Below are 17,856 nucleotides of genomic sequence, written 5' to 3'. Positions count from 1 at the left end.
TTGTGAGGCATGACTTACACTTCATGAAACCGTGTTGACCATCCCGAATCAACTTATTCCTATCGAGATGATTATAAATACTATCTCTTATAAACTTTTCCAACACTTTGCCCACAACTGAAGTAGGGCTCAATTACCACAGTTCTTTCTACTCCCCTTCTTGAACAAGTAGAAAGCATTTACTATCCTCCAGTCTCTGGTACTATTTCTGTCAACTCTTTCAGCTAGCCAATATCTGATCCAAGCTGCTAAATTGCCCTCAATCTCATGCCTCTGTACTTTGTGCAGTAGCCTACCCTACCAGTTCTGGATATACTGCAACCTTCAAATATTTAGGAGAAGGTAAAAGAAAATATATCACTGTTTGAGGAAAACTATTTAGCTCCATCGTGTAACTTTTAATCCACTCAGCGAAGATCTCTTCGTTAGGTGTCATCCCTGGATCAATAGATAGCACCCCTGCCTGTAAGTCAACAGGTTGGAGGCTTCTGTAAATTATATATTCTTACAATTTAACGTTAGAAGTTTGTATTTTGGGTGAGAGACTAAACCTAGACCTCACTTTCTCTTTCTAATAGTTGAAAAAACTGCTATATTATTTTGAAGACAAACTGAGAGGATTCTTGCTGTTATTTATCTTTAAACTCACATTACATTCAAAGCTAACTGTCCAGCCATTTATCCCATTGCTGTGTGTAAATTGGTTGCTGTGTTTCCTACTGTGCAACCATGTCTTTTCAGATTATTTGGATCTAAAGTACTTGGGACATCATGGAATTTTCTATGTAATTATATTTTAGCAAGCTTTCAAACACTGGAGACATTTTGCATTAAACCATAAGACTGGGGATATGTTACTGATGAGCTAGAGATGTGGTAACCTGTAGCATTGTTAAACTAAAAAGTGAAACTTGTTAGTGCTGTCTTGTCTATTGTTTAATCTCTGCTTTAATATTTCTTCAGCTTTTTTTGCTGCATTTCATTCTGAAAAGTTTATTGCAGTTTTTCAATCTTTTATGAAGTTCATCCTCCTCTTAGATCATGAGTACCTCAGGGGTGGGAGCAGGTTCAATCATGGACTTCAAAGAGGACTGTATAATGTTGAAAGAAAAAAAATGAATTGCAGGGCTTCAGGAATAGATGAGGGAGTGAGATTAAGGAGGAGTTCATCCAGACAACCAGCAAAAAACATGATAGGCTGAATTTCTGTATGATTCCAGAACCATATACGTGCCTTCAGAAGAATAATTTTCTCTGTTTAAAGTTCAAGTAACCATTTTTGACAAATGAAAACTTAATCTTGGTGAGTTCAGAAAAGGTCTTGCTCATTAAGCTGCATGTAACTTTTAAACCTTCTTTTCTTGCATAGATGCATTGTCAGGTTAATGTGGGTCTTTCTGTTAGATGTCTCATACCATGCCTGACTTTGAAGTGCTCAGGGCTGTCATTGGTACAACATGAACAAAAATTGATAAGCAAAGAAATTGCCTTTCATTCCAGCATTTCTTTCTGTTTGCCACGTGCTTTTCATATTCTTCAGTCTTGGGATATGAGCATTATTGGCAGGGTTGACATTTATTATTCATTATTAATTGCTCTCTGAGAAGAAGATGGTTAGCCATGGACTTGACCCCAAAGTCCACATGGTGAATGTCTTCCCACAATTCAGTTGGATAGCATGTTCCAGGATTTTACTGCAATGATTTTAAAGGAGCAACTCTAAATTCAGTTCAGTCTGTGACTTGACAAGTAATTGGAACAACAGTTGCAAGCGAAAACAATTAGCTCCATTTAAGCATTGAAAAATCACAGGATTGAAAGATGTTGTTAATATAACTTTTCCAAGTTGCTGCAGACCATCTGACAGAAATAGACCATAAAGTCAATTAAGCCTGTCTATCATCCAGCCACAATCCCAACCCCATATCCTTGATTCATTCGATGCCCAAAAACCTAGCAGAGTTTTTGAAGATGGAAACAAATCCTTTGGTCCAACTCATCTACGCCAACCAGACATCCCAGTCTGACTAGTCCCATTTGCCAGCACCTAGCCCATATCCCTCTCATGACTTCCTATTCATGTACCCCTCCAGATGCCTTTTAAATGTTGTAATTGTACATGTCTCTGCCACTTCCTCTGGCAGCTTGCTCCATATACGTACCACCCTTTGTGTGAAAAAGTTACCCCTCAAGTCCTTTTTACATCTTCACCGTCTCACCTTAAACTTATGCCATCTAAGTTTAGACTCTCCTACCCTAGCAAAAAGATCTCAACTATTCAGCTATCCATGCCCCTCATGATTTTGTAAATTTCTGTAAGGTCAACCCTCACACTCCAGTGCTACAGGGGAAAACGCCCCAACCTATTGACCATCTCCCTATAACCCAAACCCTCCAGTCCCAGCAACATCCTTGTAAATCTTTTCTGCATCTTCTCAAGTTTAACACATCCTTCCTTTAGTAGGGCGACCAGAATTGAATGCAGTACTCAAAAAGTAGCCTCACCAATGTCCTGTACAGCTGCAACATGGCATCCCAACTCTGATACTCAATGCATTGACCAATGAAGGCAAGTGCACCAAACCATCCTCTCCAACTGAGACTCCACTTTCAAGGAACTATGTACCTGCATCCCCAGATCTCTTTGTTTAGCAACACCCCCCGGGACCCTGCCATTAACTGTGTAAGTCCTGCCCTGGTTTGCCTTACCAAAATGCAAAACCTCAAACTAATCTAAACTAAATTCCACCTGCCGCTCCTCGGCACATTAGCTCACCTGATCAAGGCCTCTGTAGTCTGAGATAATCTTCTTCACCATCTACTATACCACCAATTTTAGTGTCTTCTGCAAACTTTCTAATCATGCCTCCTATATTCACATCCAAATCATTTATATAAATGACAAACAAAAATGGACCCAGTACCAATCTCAATGGAATACTGTTGGTCACAGACCTCCAGTCAATCACCACCCTCCGTCTCCACCTTAAAATTAATTTTGTATCTAATTGGTTAGTCCCCCGGACTCTGTGATCTAATCTTACTAGCTAGTCTACCAAACTTGTCATATGCTTTGCTGAATTTCATATAGACAACGTACCGCTCTGTCTTCATCAAACTTTTTTGTTACCTCTTCAAAAAAAAACTCAATCAAGTTAGTGAGACACGATTCCCCACACACAAACCAATGTAGACCATCCCTCATCAGTCCTTGCCTTTTCAAGTACATGTAAATCCTGTCCCTCACAATTCAGTCCAATAACCTAACCACCACTGATGTAAAGGCTCAGCGGTCTATAGGTCCCTAGCTTTTCCTTATAGCCTTTCTTAAATAAAGGTATCACACTAGCCAACCGCCAATCTTCCGGCACCTAACCCATGGCTGTATTGAACTCAGTTTTGAAGTTACTCATTGACTGAACCTATCACAAACTCTTCAGTAGATAATTCAAAAGATTCATAGGTCTAATATTAATCAGAAACTTGACTGAGAGAAGAACAGGTCTGGCAGCTCCAAGTTCCAGGGTTTAGATGTTTCAGGCATGATAGCGGTGGAAAAGGAGTTGCATTACTGATTAAGGAGGATGTCACAGGTGCACTAAGTGAAGGGGTCCTGGAGTGCTCATCCTGTTAAGCCATATGGGTAGAAGTCAGGAATAATAATGGTGCAGTCACAATGATGGGGTTATACTATAGACATCCCAATAGCCAAAGGGAGATAGAGGAACAGATATTAAAGTAGATCATGGAAAGATATAAAAACAAGGCTGTTTTATTGGCTGGGGCTCCCTTAGTGCCAGGGGCTCAGATGGGGCAGAATTTGTTAGGTGCATCCAGGAGAATTTCTTAAAATAATATGTAGCTGAACTAGGGAGGTAGCTGAACTAGACCTTGTATTGGGGAATGAACCTGGCCATGAAATAACTCCACTGAGGCTCGTATGTCGTCATCAGTTGTGGAGTGTCAACTCTCAGAGTGAACAGGGCCTCTGACACTCCTGTTTATGTCATTCAGCCAGGACTCCAGTTGGACCAATCAGGGTTACTAGTCCCAATCAGGGTACTTTTATTCTATGAGGGGGTTAGCACACTGACCTCGTTACAGTCACTACGTCCTTTCACCTCTGAGTGTGAGGACATAGGATGGTTGTTTTTTTGTTTGTAGCTTCTCCTGGGGCGTTTTAAAACCAGAGCTGAAAATGTGTTGCTGGAAAAGCGCAGCAGGTCAGGCAGCATTCAAGGAACAGGAGAATCGACATTTCGGGCATGAGCCCTTCTTCAGGAATCAGGTTTTAAAACCAGGTCAAGTTCCTCCTACTCTGCCTCTGATACAGGTGGCACGTAATGCACAAATGCTCACCTCTTGCATCAGGAGCATCTCAGAAGAAATTCATTCTCTCTTTCAAACAGCAAAGTTGTCAAGGCAGTGACATCTGTCTTGTCCATCTCAGATTCCAATGTATCTTCAATGCTTGATGGAGAGGGAGAAGCCAGATTCCAGAACAGTTGGAACAACAGTTGAGGAGCCAGGCATTGTTTGCAAGCTTAGAGCTTTCATATGGTCTACGTGCTTGTTCAGAACTGTCACACATGAACTTGAAATGTCACTGGACCTGACCTCTCACTGACCATGCCTCTTACCCATGTAGGTCCACTTCAATGGTTCCTACACCAAATTTAATCCCCTGAAGTAAGCGCTCTCTCTTACTTAGTGGAATCTTGTGTCCAGCATTGACATTTCTGTTGCCCTTTCACTCCTCTCCTCCTCGTCACCTGGTCCAGAAAGTTCACATCTAACCTGGTGCAGAGTTTTCTCCCTATCAGCTACTCTGCTGGAGCTATCCCTGTAGTTGCATGAAGGGTGATCTTCTAAACAAATGGGAACCGGGACCATTTGGTATCCAGTGAAGCTGTAAGCCCTTTCTTGAAGCCTGCCTTGAAAGTTTGAACTGTTCTTTCTTCCAGCCCATTGAATGATCTGTCCGTATATGGCAAATGCCATTTGACTTCGGGAAATACTCAATTCCCTGCCTGTTATTTGTGACCAACATGTTCAGGAGTTCATGAATTACAAAAGATACTCACTATTGTCTATTGTCGTCCTTGTGTTTCACAAATGAACTCTGTGGGCGTCCACAATGACTAAGAGCAGTGAGCCCAGGAAAGGATCTGCAGAGTCAACGTGTAACTGAGTCTAGGGCAGGGATGGGGAACCTGCAGCCTTCCAGTCTTTGTGTGTGGCCTTTTGAATGAATCCAAATTTTGCAGAACAAATCTTTTATTTTTGATTAATATGTTTATTTTCGTCCTTTCTTTTAATTTTAATCTTAAAATAAATATATTTAAAATACCAGAGAGCAAAAGAAAATTCAACAAAATAATCCTTACAGACTGACCACCACAATTTAAAGAAAGTGATTTTTGAAGAATATATAATTGAAGTTTCTTGGTTGCGGTCTTATTAGATTACAACTAACATAATGCGGCCTTCCAACATGAAAAGGTTCCCCATCTCTGGTCTGGGGTTTACCCAGCCATTCCCACAAATGTGGGGGAGCTGAGGTAGCAACCTTTGTCCTTGTTGGCCCACCAATGTAGCAATGTTTGCATCCAGTCCTGGCCACCAGATGTAACTTCTCGCCAACATCTTCATTTTGGAAATCCCTTAATCAATATGGTGGGGATTGGTCTGTATCTGGCAGTAGTCTTTGCTCAGGACAATCACTTTTGCTCCACTTGCCACACTTTCTAATGACAAAGCCAATTGTAATGCTTGTTTGAAGTCTGAAGGGCTTATGCTCAAAACGTCGACTCTCATGTTCCTCCGATGCTGCCTGACCGGCTATGCTTTTCCAGCACCATACTTTTTTGACTCTGATCTTGAGCATCTGCAATCCTCACTTGCTCCCTGTTTGAAGTCCAGTTGGGTTTCAGCTAGTAGGTGCTTTCGCATGGTTACATCATGAATCCCACATACCAAATGGTGTCTCAGATCTCATTCAGGGTTAACCTGAAATCACATGTATCTGCCAGTTGTCTTAACCAAGTCAAAAATCCCTGTTACGGATTCCCCTGATTTTTGAATTGATCGGTATAACTGATCATGTCTCAGAATTAGAGGAGGCGTGGGGTTGTAATATTCATTAACTAAATCTGTCAACTTTTGAAAGGTTTTAGTATCTGGTGCCTCAGGGAAAGTTCAGGCTCCTAATAACCAAAAAAGCTGCAGGTCCACAAGCTGTCAGGAAAATCAAGCCTTTGCTTTTCAGCTGTCCCAATGTCATTTGCCCGTAAAAGATAACTCATTCTTTCCACATACCTGGCCCAATCTTCGACGGTGGAAATGTCAAATACAGAGTAACCTGGATTATCTGATTATCAATTATCTGAACTTTGGATTATCCAAATACAATTTCAAGGTCCTTTAAAAACATTACATCAATTCTCTTGATGTTCTCTTTAAATGTGACAATGTTGTTCACCTCAACTGTTTCTTGTGCTAAAATATTATCAGGCAATGCTGTGAAGCATTAAAAACTGCCCAGTGTTTACAGATTATCATCTACTGTCTAACTTCTGATTTCTGTCTTCCATCACAAATTGTTTTTAGATTACCCTCTCTGCCTCCACCCTCACACTCAACAGTAACTGCAAAGAGCTCATAAACTTCTTTGTCATGAAGATTAAGAACATTAATTCAGTTGCATCTGCTGCCTCCTTCCATTCTCTTAGGACACTTCCTATCTATTCACTTTGCCCAAATGTTGAATTTGCATCATTCTCCCTTTTTGGACTAGTTTATGGATGTGGTCCACCACCTGCTTTGTAAACTTTAATCCTACCAGACTGCTGACTATTCTCATTCTCTTCTAGGCTTCTATTTTAGCTGATATTATTAATAGTCCTTTCTGGTCTGGTTCTAGGGTGCTTTCCTTCAAATTTGCTACCATCATCCATCTCTCAGAATAAAACTTTGATCCCTTCAAAGTTGCAAGATGCCTTCCTTTGATTTCCAAAGTCCTTCAATGCTTTGCTACTGCCCAGATCCATGCTCATCTTTCTGGAATGCAGTGTGTAAATCCCTCAAATAAGGTATTCACCCATATGATGGTACCAGAACTGCTCTTAACAAACTTTAAGGTATGGCTATCAAATTGGTAAACTATCTCTTCTTATCCTTCGCATCTGCCACCTCTACTGATGTTTTGTCCCATACTCTCACCCTCCACTTCCTGCTGCCTCACTTCCAGATGACGCACTGACATAAGACATAGTTTCAGAACAGGAAAATGTCAAACCCTTTCTCATACAAACCAGTTAATGAGATACAACTATGAGCATATAAAAACACCTAACGCATTCCTAATGGAAATTGGTGATCCAAAAACCTCCAGTTAGATGGCTCCTGTTTATATCATTTGACATCTCATTGAACCTAAGCTTGATTCAATGTAGGAATGTTTCATCGGATCAAATAGTATGACTGAAGAAATAGAATTACTATTGTTACAGATTTTAAAAAACTGCATGATCCCAGATGGCATAACTCTGGTATGCTACAAACAACTCTGCTTCACAAAGAGAATTGAGAATGTATGCATGATTTGCAATCAATATTTCTCATTCTTGAGCCTGCACACATGTCTAGATTTTGGCAACCTTGTGATAGCAGGAGGTGTTCAATTTATTCGAAGAAACAATGAACAGGTCAAGAATCACTCATTTATGTCCAGTCAATTTAAAGAGAAGCCAGTCAGGGAACAATTGGTCTAGGAACAAATTGCTGTCATTTAACCTGCGAAGGGGTAAGTGATAAAAGGGTTTCATTGGGCTTCCTAGACTTCTCATGGAACTTGCAAGGGAAGAACAAATCTACTGAAATTACCTTTGATGGTTTATGATGGTTCATACAATTAACAGGAACGAAATCTGTGACCACAGACATTAGGACCTTGCGATCTTGTTCGGATAATCCAAAATTCAGTTAATCGAATGCCGGATAATTGAGTTTCCTCTTCTATATAGGAGTGTTGGGAATGTTGTCCATTTATATCCTGATTGAAAAACCTTCAGACTGCAGATATAAGCAAAGTTTGTGAGTGCCCAACAGAAACAACGACTTCAGAGGAAGTGTTTACATTCTTCAACACAGATTGAGGATAGACATTTGCTTACACAAAATTAAGATCAGCTGCATACAACTTTATGGAAGCTTGACCAACATGTGCTGCTTCAGAACAAAAAAAAACAAATTATCTGGTTCAGAAATCCAGGATACTGCAAAGAACAAAGCACTTGATTCCATTGATCAGCCTTCTTCCATGAGGAAAGTTCCACCAACGATGTTATGGGGCAACTATCTGTTTCAACAGGCAAGAGATATTCAGTAAGAGAAATCCAGAAGATTAAGGGCTCTCTAGTTACGGATAATATAGCTCGTGAATTTGTAAAGTCAAAGACTTCAGGCATGATGGCGTAGTGGTAAATGTACAACTACATGAATGTACAAATATTAACAATGGGAATAAATCTTGTTAGAGATGTTGTATAAGGTAGTAGTTCTGAGATGATTAATATTGGAAACAGCAATAAGCTTTGATGATGACATAATCTTGGGTGGTAAAATTGGAAGAATAGCTCTGGATCTTGGGGGGAATGGTGTGTCATCTATATCATCCAATAGACTTCGTAACAATGTCTAATGAGATAATGTAATTTATGTGCACTATCATTTAAAGAGCTATATCTTGTAGTTTAAGAAGAGTATTTTCTCGTTAAGACACACACTCATTATTCTGCTACCAATGTAAGCCAAACAGGATCTCAGACTCAACCAAGGAGAGAGGAATGGTGGCAGTATTCTTGTATAGTCAAATACCACATCAACTACCTGCTATTAATGTGTAATCCACTCCCTACAACATTTGGTATGGTGCAAGGCCAGAAAACTGTCACTAATATTAATGAACTTTGATTGGTTAGTTAACAGGAAACAACAAGTGGGTGTAAATGAGTCATTTTGGAATTGGCAAGATGTGATGATTTAAGTATGAGAGGAATCCTATGCTGAGATGACAAATATTTACAATTCAAATCAATGGCTTGGAGGAAGGGATCAGCCCTTCATAGACCTCTTTGCCTCTTGACCTCTCTCGCCCCTATTAAGATCAAAAACTGACTTCTTTGATGAACCTTTTAGTCACTTGTGAAAGACGCTAACGTAGCTCTAAAAATTGACAAAGGAGGCTTGTCAAAACAGTAATTGCTTTTAGGCTGCTTTGCACCTTAATAATTCATAAGGAAAAAAGAAACATATTGGTATTTTTAGTCTATAAATAATACACTGGGCCATCACTTCCCCCAAATGTTATCCCAACAGTGTTCTCCCATTTTGAATCCCAAGTAACTCCAGGTCATAAAGGTAGTCTTCAGAATCCAGATGCATATTCCAACCCATCTCCCTTCAGACATTTTGCCAGCCGCTGTTAGATACTTTGACCTTCCTCTCTCTGTCTGTTGAAGTTAGGTTCATACTAAAGGCATTTAAAAGTAAATTATTAAATTTAAAGCAAAATAATTAAAACAGCAAAAGCTAGAACTCAGGTATAGCCAAAGAACTTAAAATCAAATTGGTTCACATTTTGCCAGTATTTTTGATTCATCAGAGATGGTGAGTCTTCCAGTGAACAGTGTTACTGTCCTGAAAAGGTGCTGTGTGTCATAACTTTATAAAATTGAAATAAATGTATTTTGAAATTGGTATTTCAGTTCCCTGCCTCCCTCTTTCCCTTGGTTGCACACAAAATTTGAAAAACTCCATAGTCCTTCTGCAGCTGCTGACAACAGTGACACTTCTGGTCAGTTAATAAACAGCAAGCCAAGGATATCTTAACTACATAAAGTTAGATATATATTATTGTTAAAACTCAGATGTTTTGCAAACTATGCAGAACACAAAAGTTTGTAAAACTGACGAACACAGAGATTTGTATGTGTAAGTTCATTTGCATGTCTATATTTAGTGTAATCTATAATATATATTTAAATCCTTTAGTTTTCCAATTTTAATTGACACAAACATGAGTCACAAATCTAAAAGATTGGTCAGAAATAAAACATTAAGCAGTGGTTTGTCATTTTTATTAACTGTATGTACATCACAGAGTGCGCAAATATTTTCAGAAGACATTCTGTGGATTTGATAGATTACTTCATGTTGTAACATGATTATAACCATTTTTTATGCTGGATTTTGCATGGCACAAGGAGATGGCAGATTATGTTTACATCTTGGATCTGGGATCAAGTCAAGCTGAAAATAAGATAGCAGGTTGCAAGATTCCTATGTGAATTGAGTCAGGGCAGTGTCTCAATCTTGGCCACCTTGATTGGCACTGCACCCATCAAAAGTGCACAGTAGCAACACTGTGTAACATATACCATAAAATCATGTATTTGTGTACCATATAAACAATCCAGTAATAGTTGTAAAGCTCCCTAAATATATGCCTCTCTGTTTCATTCCAGAACAGTTACATCATTTAAAAGACACATTTGGCTAGGTACATGAATAGGAAAGATTTAGAGGGATATGGGCGAAACACAGGTAAGTGGGACTAGTTTAGTTTGCAAAACTTGGGTGGCGTGGAGAAGTTGGACTGAGAAGTGTGTTTCTGTGCTCCATAAAAGCAGCACACAATAGAGCAGCAATATACAAGGGGGGTGGTGAGCTGCCCAGTGTTCAGCTCCACATCCTTTATGTGGAAATCACCCTGACTCTGACTGCCCCCAAAAACCTTGACTGACCATGTGCAGGCTCCTGGACTGTTTGCTGAAGCTGTCTTTGACTTAATGTGCTGGACTCTGAGTTGGCTGAGGCCAACTAACAACCGTGACAAATGGCCTTCCTTTGTATCTGTGCGAAATAGCATGGCAATGCAGATGTAATATGAGCCTTGTACCAATGGGTGAGGAGGCAATGTGCAAAATGCCAAGGCAAAGTAGGGATGCTGTGAGCATCCAGATAAGCCTAGTATGAGTGAGCACTTTGACAGTGAATAAAGAGTCCAGATGTGCAACGGCATTCAAAGTGGATTGGAGATGTGCCATGAGGGTTGTCGGAGGCTGGCACATAATGGATGCCAATGTCTGTGGATGTGGAATGTGTATAGCTGGTGCCCATGGAGAGTGTCCTGAGATGTTAGTGCCCTGAGTTCAACACAGACATTGTTCAGAGCAAACAGCGAGGTGAATCTGCTTGGCACCTGCTGTAACTTCCTTGTCGAGTTTTCATGAGATCTAACTTCTTTGGTGGGTTTGGTATGACAGAAGGGTGAATATTAATGAGAGGAATTGGACCATTAACAAAGCTTTCAACCAAAAATACATGGTTGCCATTTGTGAAAAGCAGAAGAGGTAGTGCTAGTTGCTCCTAGCATTGAGATTGGGTCATGCTGAATTTTTCATCCGTTCCTCAGACTCCTGTAAGATTCAATTGGGAATATAATAGAGTGCAGCCTGTTGGGCTTAGAAATATTTGAAACTCATTTTGGCTCTAATAATGATTTTCATGGAGTTTGAAGGACTATGCTGTTGGAAAGTTAATGTCCAGAACTTAACAAAGGTGACATTAAATCCCCCACACTCTCATTCACTCCTGCAAGTGATCTCTCATTTTCATTTATAATCATCCATGGAAACGCATATTACTTCTATGGACACTGCTGAATTATTCATAATTCATCTTGCAGTAAGGTTTCATATTGTACCTAACATAATGTTCTAATTCTCCTCTGCCTTTTAATTGGAGAAGATCATTTCATTTATTCTGTGGTCTGAAGTCGAGTACTGTTGTATGTATTTGAAGAACCAAAGGAAGAGTGTAAAAATGATGTGCTTGATCTCTAAAAGAAAATTAATCCTTTCAAGAAGCACAGTTGAAGAACCTTTCTCTGAAAGATAAATGGGCTGCCCAGTGTCATGAGTCATTAAAAAAGAGACTCACTTCTATTCCTAATCACTATTCAGCAATCCTCACTGGAAACAGAGTGAGTGGTTGCATTTATTTATGTGGCAGCACGTATTTTCACAATAGCACGTGATTAAGATCCTGCAGTATAATAATACTCTCCATAATCAAAGAATTGATTGTCACTACTTGTCTCTTATCAGACATAAAATATAATTGGCTGAGTAGAGTGTTAGAGGACACCTAGATCGTGTGGAATAATTCCTCAGTTTGTGGGAGGAGACAAGAAAAGGGGAGACTGTGTGGGAAAGATGTCCCAAAAGAAAAATGTTTTTGAGGAGGATTTGATCAATCTAAGTTTCACTTTTTTTCTGTTTACTTGTATAGAGCCTGCCACGGAATATTCCAGTCACTGTTATCTCTCAGACTTTGTGTCACTCCTGTCAGAAGAGGAATGGACAAGAGCAGGCGAGTTCATCAACATCAGAAGAATCGCCTGAAGACAATGAATTTTTTGTGCAGGAGCCACGACTGAGACGGAGACCAAACCTTAAAGTTTATGGAATTGTATGTAACTATTCATTTGTAAGATTAGCGAAAGAAGGCTCATGTGAAATTCCTGCCCTTGTCATATAAATCTTCAGTCGACACTCCAATGTGCAAAGCTTTCATCATGAAATATTAACTTTTTTTCTGAGTGATTACCAACAGCTGGTTACTATGACTGATTCTACTTACTGCTGCCTTACTCCTCACACTGCTGATGTGACGGGTGTCCATGCAGCTTCATTTCAATTCTGGTTGAATGTGACCATAAAGCAAATGCTTGCTTTAATTTGTTTTGATTAGTTATCTATCAAAAATAAGTAATTGCAACTAACCTGGTACTGTAATTAAGAAAAATTATGAATGATCTGAAATTGAGACTGGACTACAATACAATATCTTCTCGGCAATGGGAGGTGTTAGCAATGGTGTAATCTAAGCCACTTATGCATGTATTTATGGCACAGAACTGTCATGTCTTAGAAGGAAGGTTATTCACCCCTCGTGTCTAAACCGGGCTCTCAAAGTGAGCACTTCACCCAGTATCCTTTACTTATTTGTTTTATTGTTTTCTTCATTCTTTTGTACTCTCCCTTGGACATCAGCCTCTGGATCAGCACTTATGTCCATTTATCTGCTATCCCTGGTTCCTATGAAAGAAAGCCCTTACTTCTACTTGACTCCACTCCATGCAGCAAGATTGAAATAGAAACTTAGTGCAATCTGTGGCCACAAATACACAGCCTGCAGCTCCATGCTCCAGTATGCCAAAACTGGAATGGAGCCAAGCACATACTCATGTTAAATTGCTCAAAGAAAATCAGACACTGTTTCATTTTCTCCTCTACACCTAGTGTGGGTCACTTGACTTTGCATGATGTTTTTAAAAAAATCAATTGCTATTGACTGTCAATAGTTTTGATAATCAGGAGAGATGTATAATGGACCATCTGAATTGATATTGCTTCTCTCTTGGATACTGAAAGTCAAAATTGCCTCACATGCATTTATTTCAATCATCATGTTTAGGTTTACTATTTAGTTCATTGTGTTTGATCAAAGAAAGCGCAGTCTTATGCTATTAATTTCCTTTACAGAAGCATAAAAGCATGCTGCACATCAAATCTGCACCTGCATGTGAGGAACACCTGACCTTCTACCTAATCCCATTTACCAACATTTGTGATGCATTTTCTTAATCTATTTCATGTTTATACTATTTCAGCCATTTAACTCTCACTCGTTAACTTTTGAATCACTTTAAAATCACATTTTCCCCTGTCATGTCTCCGTTCCTCTTCTCTTATTCTCATTGTTTCTCGTGTAATCTAATTTCTGTTATAGAGTCTATACTGGACATGCTAACTAATCTGTTTTCTCAACAGCTGCTGACTGATCTACTAAATGATTACAGATTTTTTGATTTATATTTCAGATTTTCAGCAGTTTTAGTTTTGTTTTGTGTTCTGCAGCCTTTTCCTAACCAGGTCTTTTTCATTCCCCACCCCAGATTTATGAATTACAAATCTGCCAGAATACTGCAGCCTTTGTTCTTATTTCTACTAAAGTCTGAATCTCCATTACCCGTGTGCCTTTGCTAAGTTCCACTGGTTACTTGGAGATCAGTACGTTGTCTCAGAGTTTCACTATCCTCTTCAAATCCTTGAGTCTTTGTTTCTGCCTGACATAGCCATTTCTTTGATTCATGCTTTACATGATGTGGCTCCATTTCTCCACCACTATCCTATTTTTATTTTCCCATTCTTTCTGTCAGCCAGATTTTTATTTTTTTGAGTGACTATGCACCAATATTTTGGCACTCCCTCTTCAATATTTAGCTCTTGCCATGTCTCACTCTCCTACTTCAAAAGCCACCTAAAATACCAGAAGACCCTAAATTGCTTCGATTGTCGACTGGCTGCCAAATAATTGCACCATAAATGAACAACTGTTTCCACGGTGTGCACATTAATGTTTGTTGTTCCTTATTTTAAATGTTAAATATTGCATGGAAGTTTGGCAATGAAATATGTATGTGCATACTGCACAATATTTATTCACAATGTAGTCACATAAATGCCCCATTTTAAAATTTTTATTATTTATAAAATTTAGGGAAGGCCGAAATCACCATGTACATTTCCCAGGCAACAAGATTACCAAGGTATGTAGACGACAAAAGAAACTTTCCAGTTTGAAGATATACTTTCTAAGGCTTCTAGCAAAAAGGCTGCGCATATTTGGCCTACTGGGCTCTTTGGCTCTCAATCAATAAAGCAAGATGGAATACACTAACTATGTAACGAAACATTTTCATCAGAAGATGTATTATATTCTGATAAAGCAGATACTTAGAAAACATATGAAATACTTGGCCCTTGTGATTTCATGGACTTTCATTGTTTGGGGAAAGGACTTTTCCTCTTGTTAGCCTTGGGCAATTTCTCTGTATTTCGCCTCAACTAGGAGGTTTTTATTCATTACTGCTGCTGTGGCTCTCATGGTATGGGACAGGTATGATGGATCAACTGGTATTTTCTTGCCCCTCAAATTTGGATGCTCATATTTTCTTTTCAAAACCAAAAGAGAAATAGTAACTTTATTTTATATCTGTGTTTTTCTCACTCAGCCAGAAACCTCAATGGAATCAGTATTTAAAAAATAACAAGCTTGAATTTCCACACTGGTCTAAGATACCTTTCCAGATGCAATTCCTCGTGATATAAATGTTTAAGTTTTAAAGTGCATCATCTGAAACAAGTGTGCAAATGTTTAATGTGTGTAAGCTCTGGGTCATTAAGCTTTTGCTTGAGTGAAGGATGTGAATGCTAATTCACCTTTAGAGTTCAGGAATGCGGAATTCAATTCAGAAGTCACACTCCAGAACTTCGGGCACCTGGGGAGCAATGGTAATCAATAGTGTAAATCACCCTATTTCTGCTTTGCCTCCTGATTTTTCAAACAAGGAAGAGGAATCCTTTTACAAGATCAGGCTACAGAACCAAAACATAAAACAATTTTGTAGAAAGGTTACATGTGAAACATCAACTTTTCTTTCTGTGGATGGTGATTGCTTGCTGAGTAAATCTACTATTGTCTTTTTAATATGTAATATTAACAGCTCAGACAACAGGTCATTTGGCCCCACATGTCTGTGCCATTTTTGTGTTTCAAACAAACTTCTTTTACTCCTCTTCACTTAATTATACCCTTCTTTTCCTTTCAATATCATCTGAAGAAACAACCAGTTGTATTTAATTAGCACCTTTAATCGGTTATAATGTCCCATGGTCTGAGGTGTATTGTAAGCAAAATTTAATTCTGAGTCACATCAGGAAATATAGCAGCAGATCACCAAAAGCTTGGTCAAAGAGTGAGATATTAAGGAGTATCTGAAAAGCTGGACAGAGTAAGAAAAGAGGCTGATGGGTTAAGAAAAGGAATTCAAGAGTTTAAGACGTTGACAGGATGTAGAGGCCGATTTCAGCAATGGGGCCATTAAAATTGGAAACACTTGAGTCCAGAATAGAAGAGTGCTGATATCTTGGAGGGTTTTATAGCTAAAGAAAATAATAAAAAAAAGGAAGAATAATAACTTGGTAGGGATTTGAAAATAAGGATGACAATTTTAAAATGAAGGGACTGTTTAAATGGAAACCAGTGTAAGTCAGAGAGTTCAAGGATAGTGGGGAACTGGAATTTGCTGTGAGGAAGAACATGGGAATTAAAGGTTTGGATGAGTTCTAATTTATGGAGGGTAGAAAGTGGAAGATTGACGAGGGATATATTAAAATAGTCAAATCTAGATCAAACAAAGGCATGGATAATAGTTTCAGCAGCAGCTGAGCTAAGACTGGGGTAGAGTTGGGCAATGTGTTGCTGGAAAAGCGCAGCAGATCAGGCAGCATCCAAGGAGCAGGAGAATCGGCGTTCGGGCATAAGCCCTTCTTCAGGAATGATTCTTGAAGAAGGGCTCATGCCCAAAACGTCGATTCTCCTGCTCCTTGGATGCTGCCTGACCTGCTGCGCTTTTCCAGCAACACATTTTCAGCTCTGATCTCCAGCATCTGCAGTCCTCACTTTCTGGGCAATGTTATGACTTCAGTGATAGTACAACATGGGCTCAGAAGTTCATCTTGGGGTCAGCTAGGTTGTGAACACTGATTCAGTCTCAGGTAGTTATGAGGAGAGAAATGAAATCAATATCTTGGAAACAGTTTGTAGCAGAAAAAAAATTCAGTCCTCACAGTACTAACTGAAGAAAAGTATCTTGCTTCTCCAAAGGTGAACCAACATTATTCATCTCAATATACTCTGTGGTCATGAGTTTACACTTTAAGCACACTCTGGCCAAAGTATTACTGGTGCTCTTTTTGTATTGGATGTTTGGTTGTATGTTCTCGTTGTTTGTATCTATTTAATTTTATTTGTACTCTTAGGAATTTTGGAGAAGCCTACTTTAATCTAGCCTTACACAAACCTTAAACAAAAGCACAGTAGGTATTTTTCTGTAGCAATTTGTTGCACCATTTCTTTTTTAGAAAGCTTGAGGTGCTACATTAAATGCATATTGGGTGGTCTGGCTGAAACTCTGATTCCAAATGGTAGTCATGGCAATGTTAGCAAGAGATCAGAGCTGCAAAATAGATTATTCTTTTAAAAGGACTCACTGGAAGGAAAAAAATAAATTAGCACAGATTGTACAGTCAAGGTCCATGCATCAAATAGCTAGTGTTTGTGGTTTTAATTATAGAGGGATCTGCTTTAAAGGTAACACTGGCTTTGAAAAAAATTGAGAATACTTAGTCCATTTGTATGCAGATATGCAACATAATTTATGTAAGATATTGAAGCAGACATTTAAAAATCATTTTGCTGAGTGCATCTTTGTGAAAACTGTGCCCCTTTAAACCTCAATTCTCCAAAACATTGGCTTTAAGATTGTAATCACTCTAAATTTTTGTGAAGGTTCTTTTAACAGTGTGGACATAATGCCAAAATGTTGAAAACTACACGTTGTGATTATATTTCAGGCTAGTGAGACTCCACTAATTAATTTGAAATTTGAGAAGTTTCCATTGAAGTATGTATAATGACTTTTCTAACAAGCAATTTAGCTGTACATTGTAATCCTACAAAAGACAGTTAACATGTTTTGCTTCCTAACCTGATGAAATCTGCCCAAAATTCTGAAAGTTTGTTCTTCCCTCAGGTATAAAGATTACCGGCATGCTTGTCATCAAATGTTTGAGTGCATATGGTATTTTGGTTCCACCCATCTTCTGCAAATTATGTTTTTTTTTTGCTTTTATTACTTGTTTAACTGACAAAATGAGCAGATTG

General features: G+C 38.9%; 1 protein-coding gene and 1 long non-coding RNA gene across 3 annotated transcripts in view; one reads left to right on the top strand and one right to left on the bottom strand.

Moving 5' to 3' along the window:
* The window catches only part of LOC140464345 (uncharacterized), a 163,794-nt gene that overhangs the window by 6,724 nt on the left and 139,214 nt on the right, over window positions 1-17,856 (bottom strand). For both annotated transcript variants that reach the window (XR_011954908.1, XR_011954909.1), the window contains one exon: window positions 7,885-8,073. This is a non-coding gene — a long non-coding RNA (uncharacterized lncRNA). The remainder of the gene's footprint in view (window positions 1-7,884; window positions 8,074-17,856) is intronic.
* Window positions 1-17,856, top strand: part of card11 (caspase recruitment domain family, member 11) — a 369,647-nt gene that overhangs the window by 274,016 nt on the left and 77,775 nt on the right. Inside the window, exons 11-12 of the mRNA XM_072559295.1 lie at window positions 12,355-12,534; window positions 14,629-14,677. Of these exons, the coding sequence (XP_072415396.1) occupies window positions 12,355-12,534; window positions 14,629-14,677 (229 nt within the window). The remainder of the gene's footprint in view (window positions 1-12,354; window positions 12,535-14,628; window positions 14,678-17,856) is intronic.

Source organism: Chiloscyllium punctatum, chromosome 40, assembly GCF_047496795.1.
Source record: "Chiloscyllium punctatum isolate Juve2018m chromosome 40, sChiPun1.3, whole genome shotgun sequence".
NCBI lineage: Eukaryota > Metazoa > Chordata > Chondrichthyes > Orectolobiformes > Hemiscylliidae > Chiloscyllium > Chiloscyllium punctatum.
Note: the sequence above shows the minus strand (reverse complement) of the source record. Positions and strands in the feature narration are given on the sequence as shown.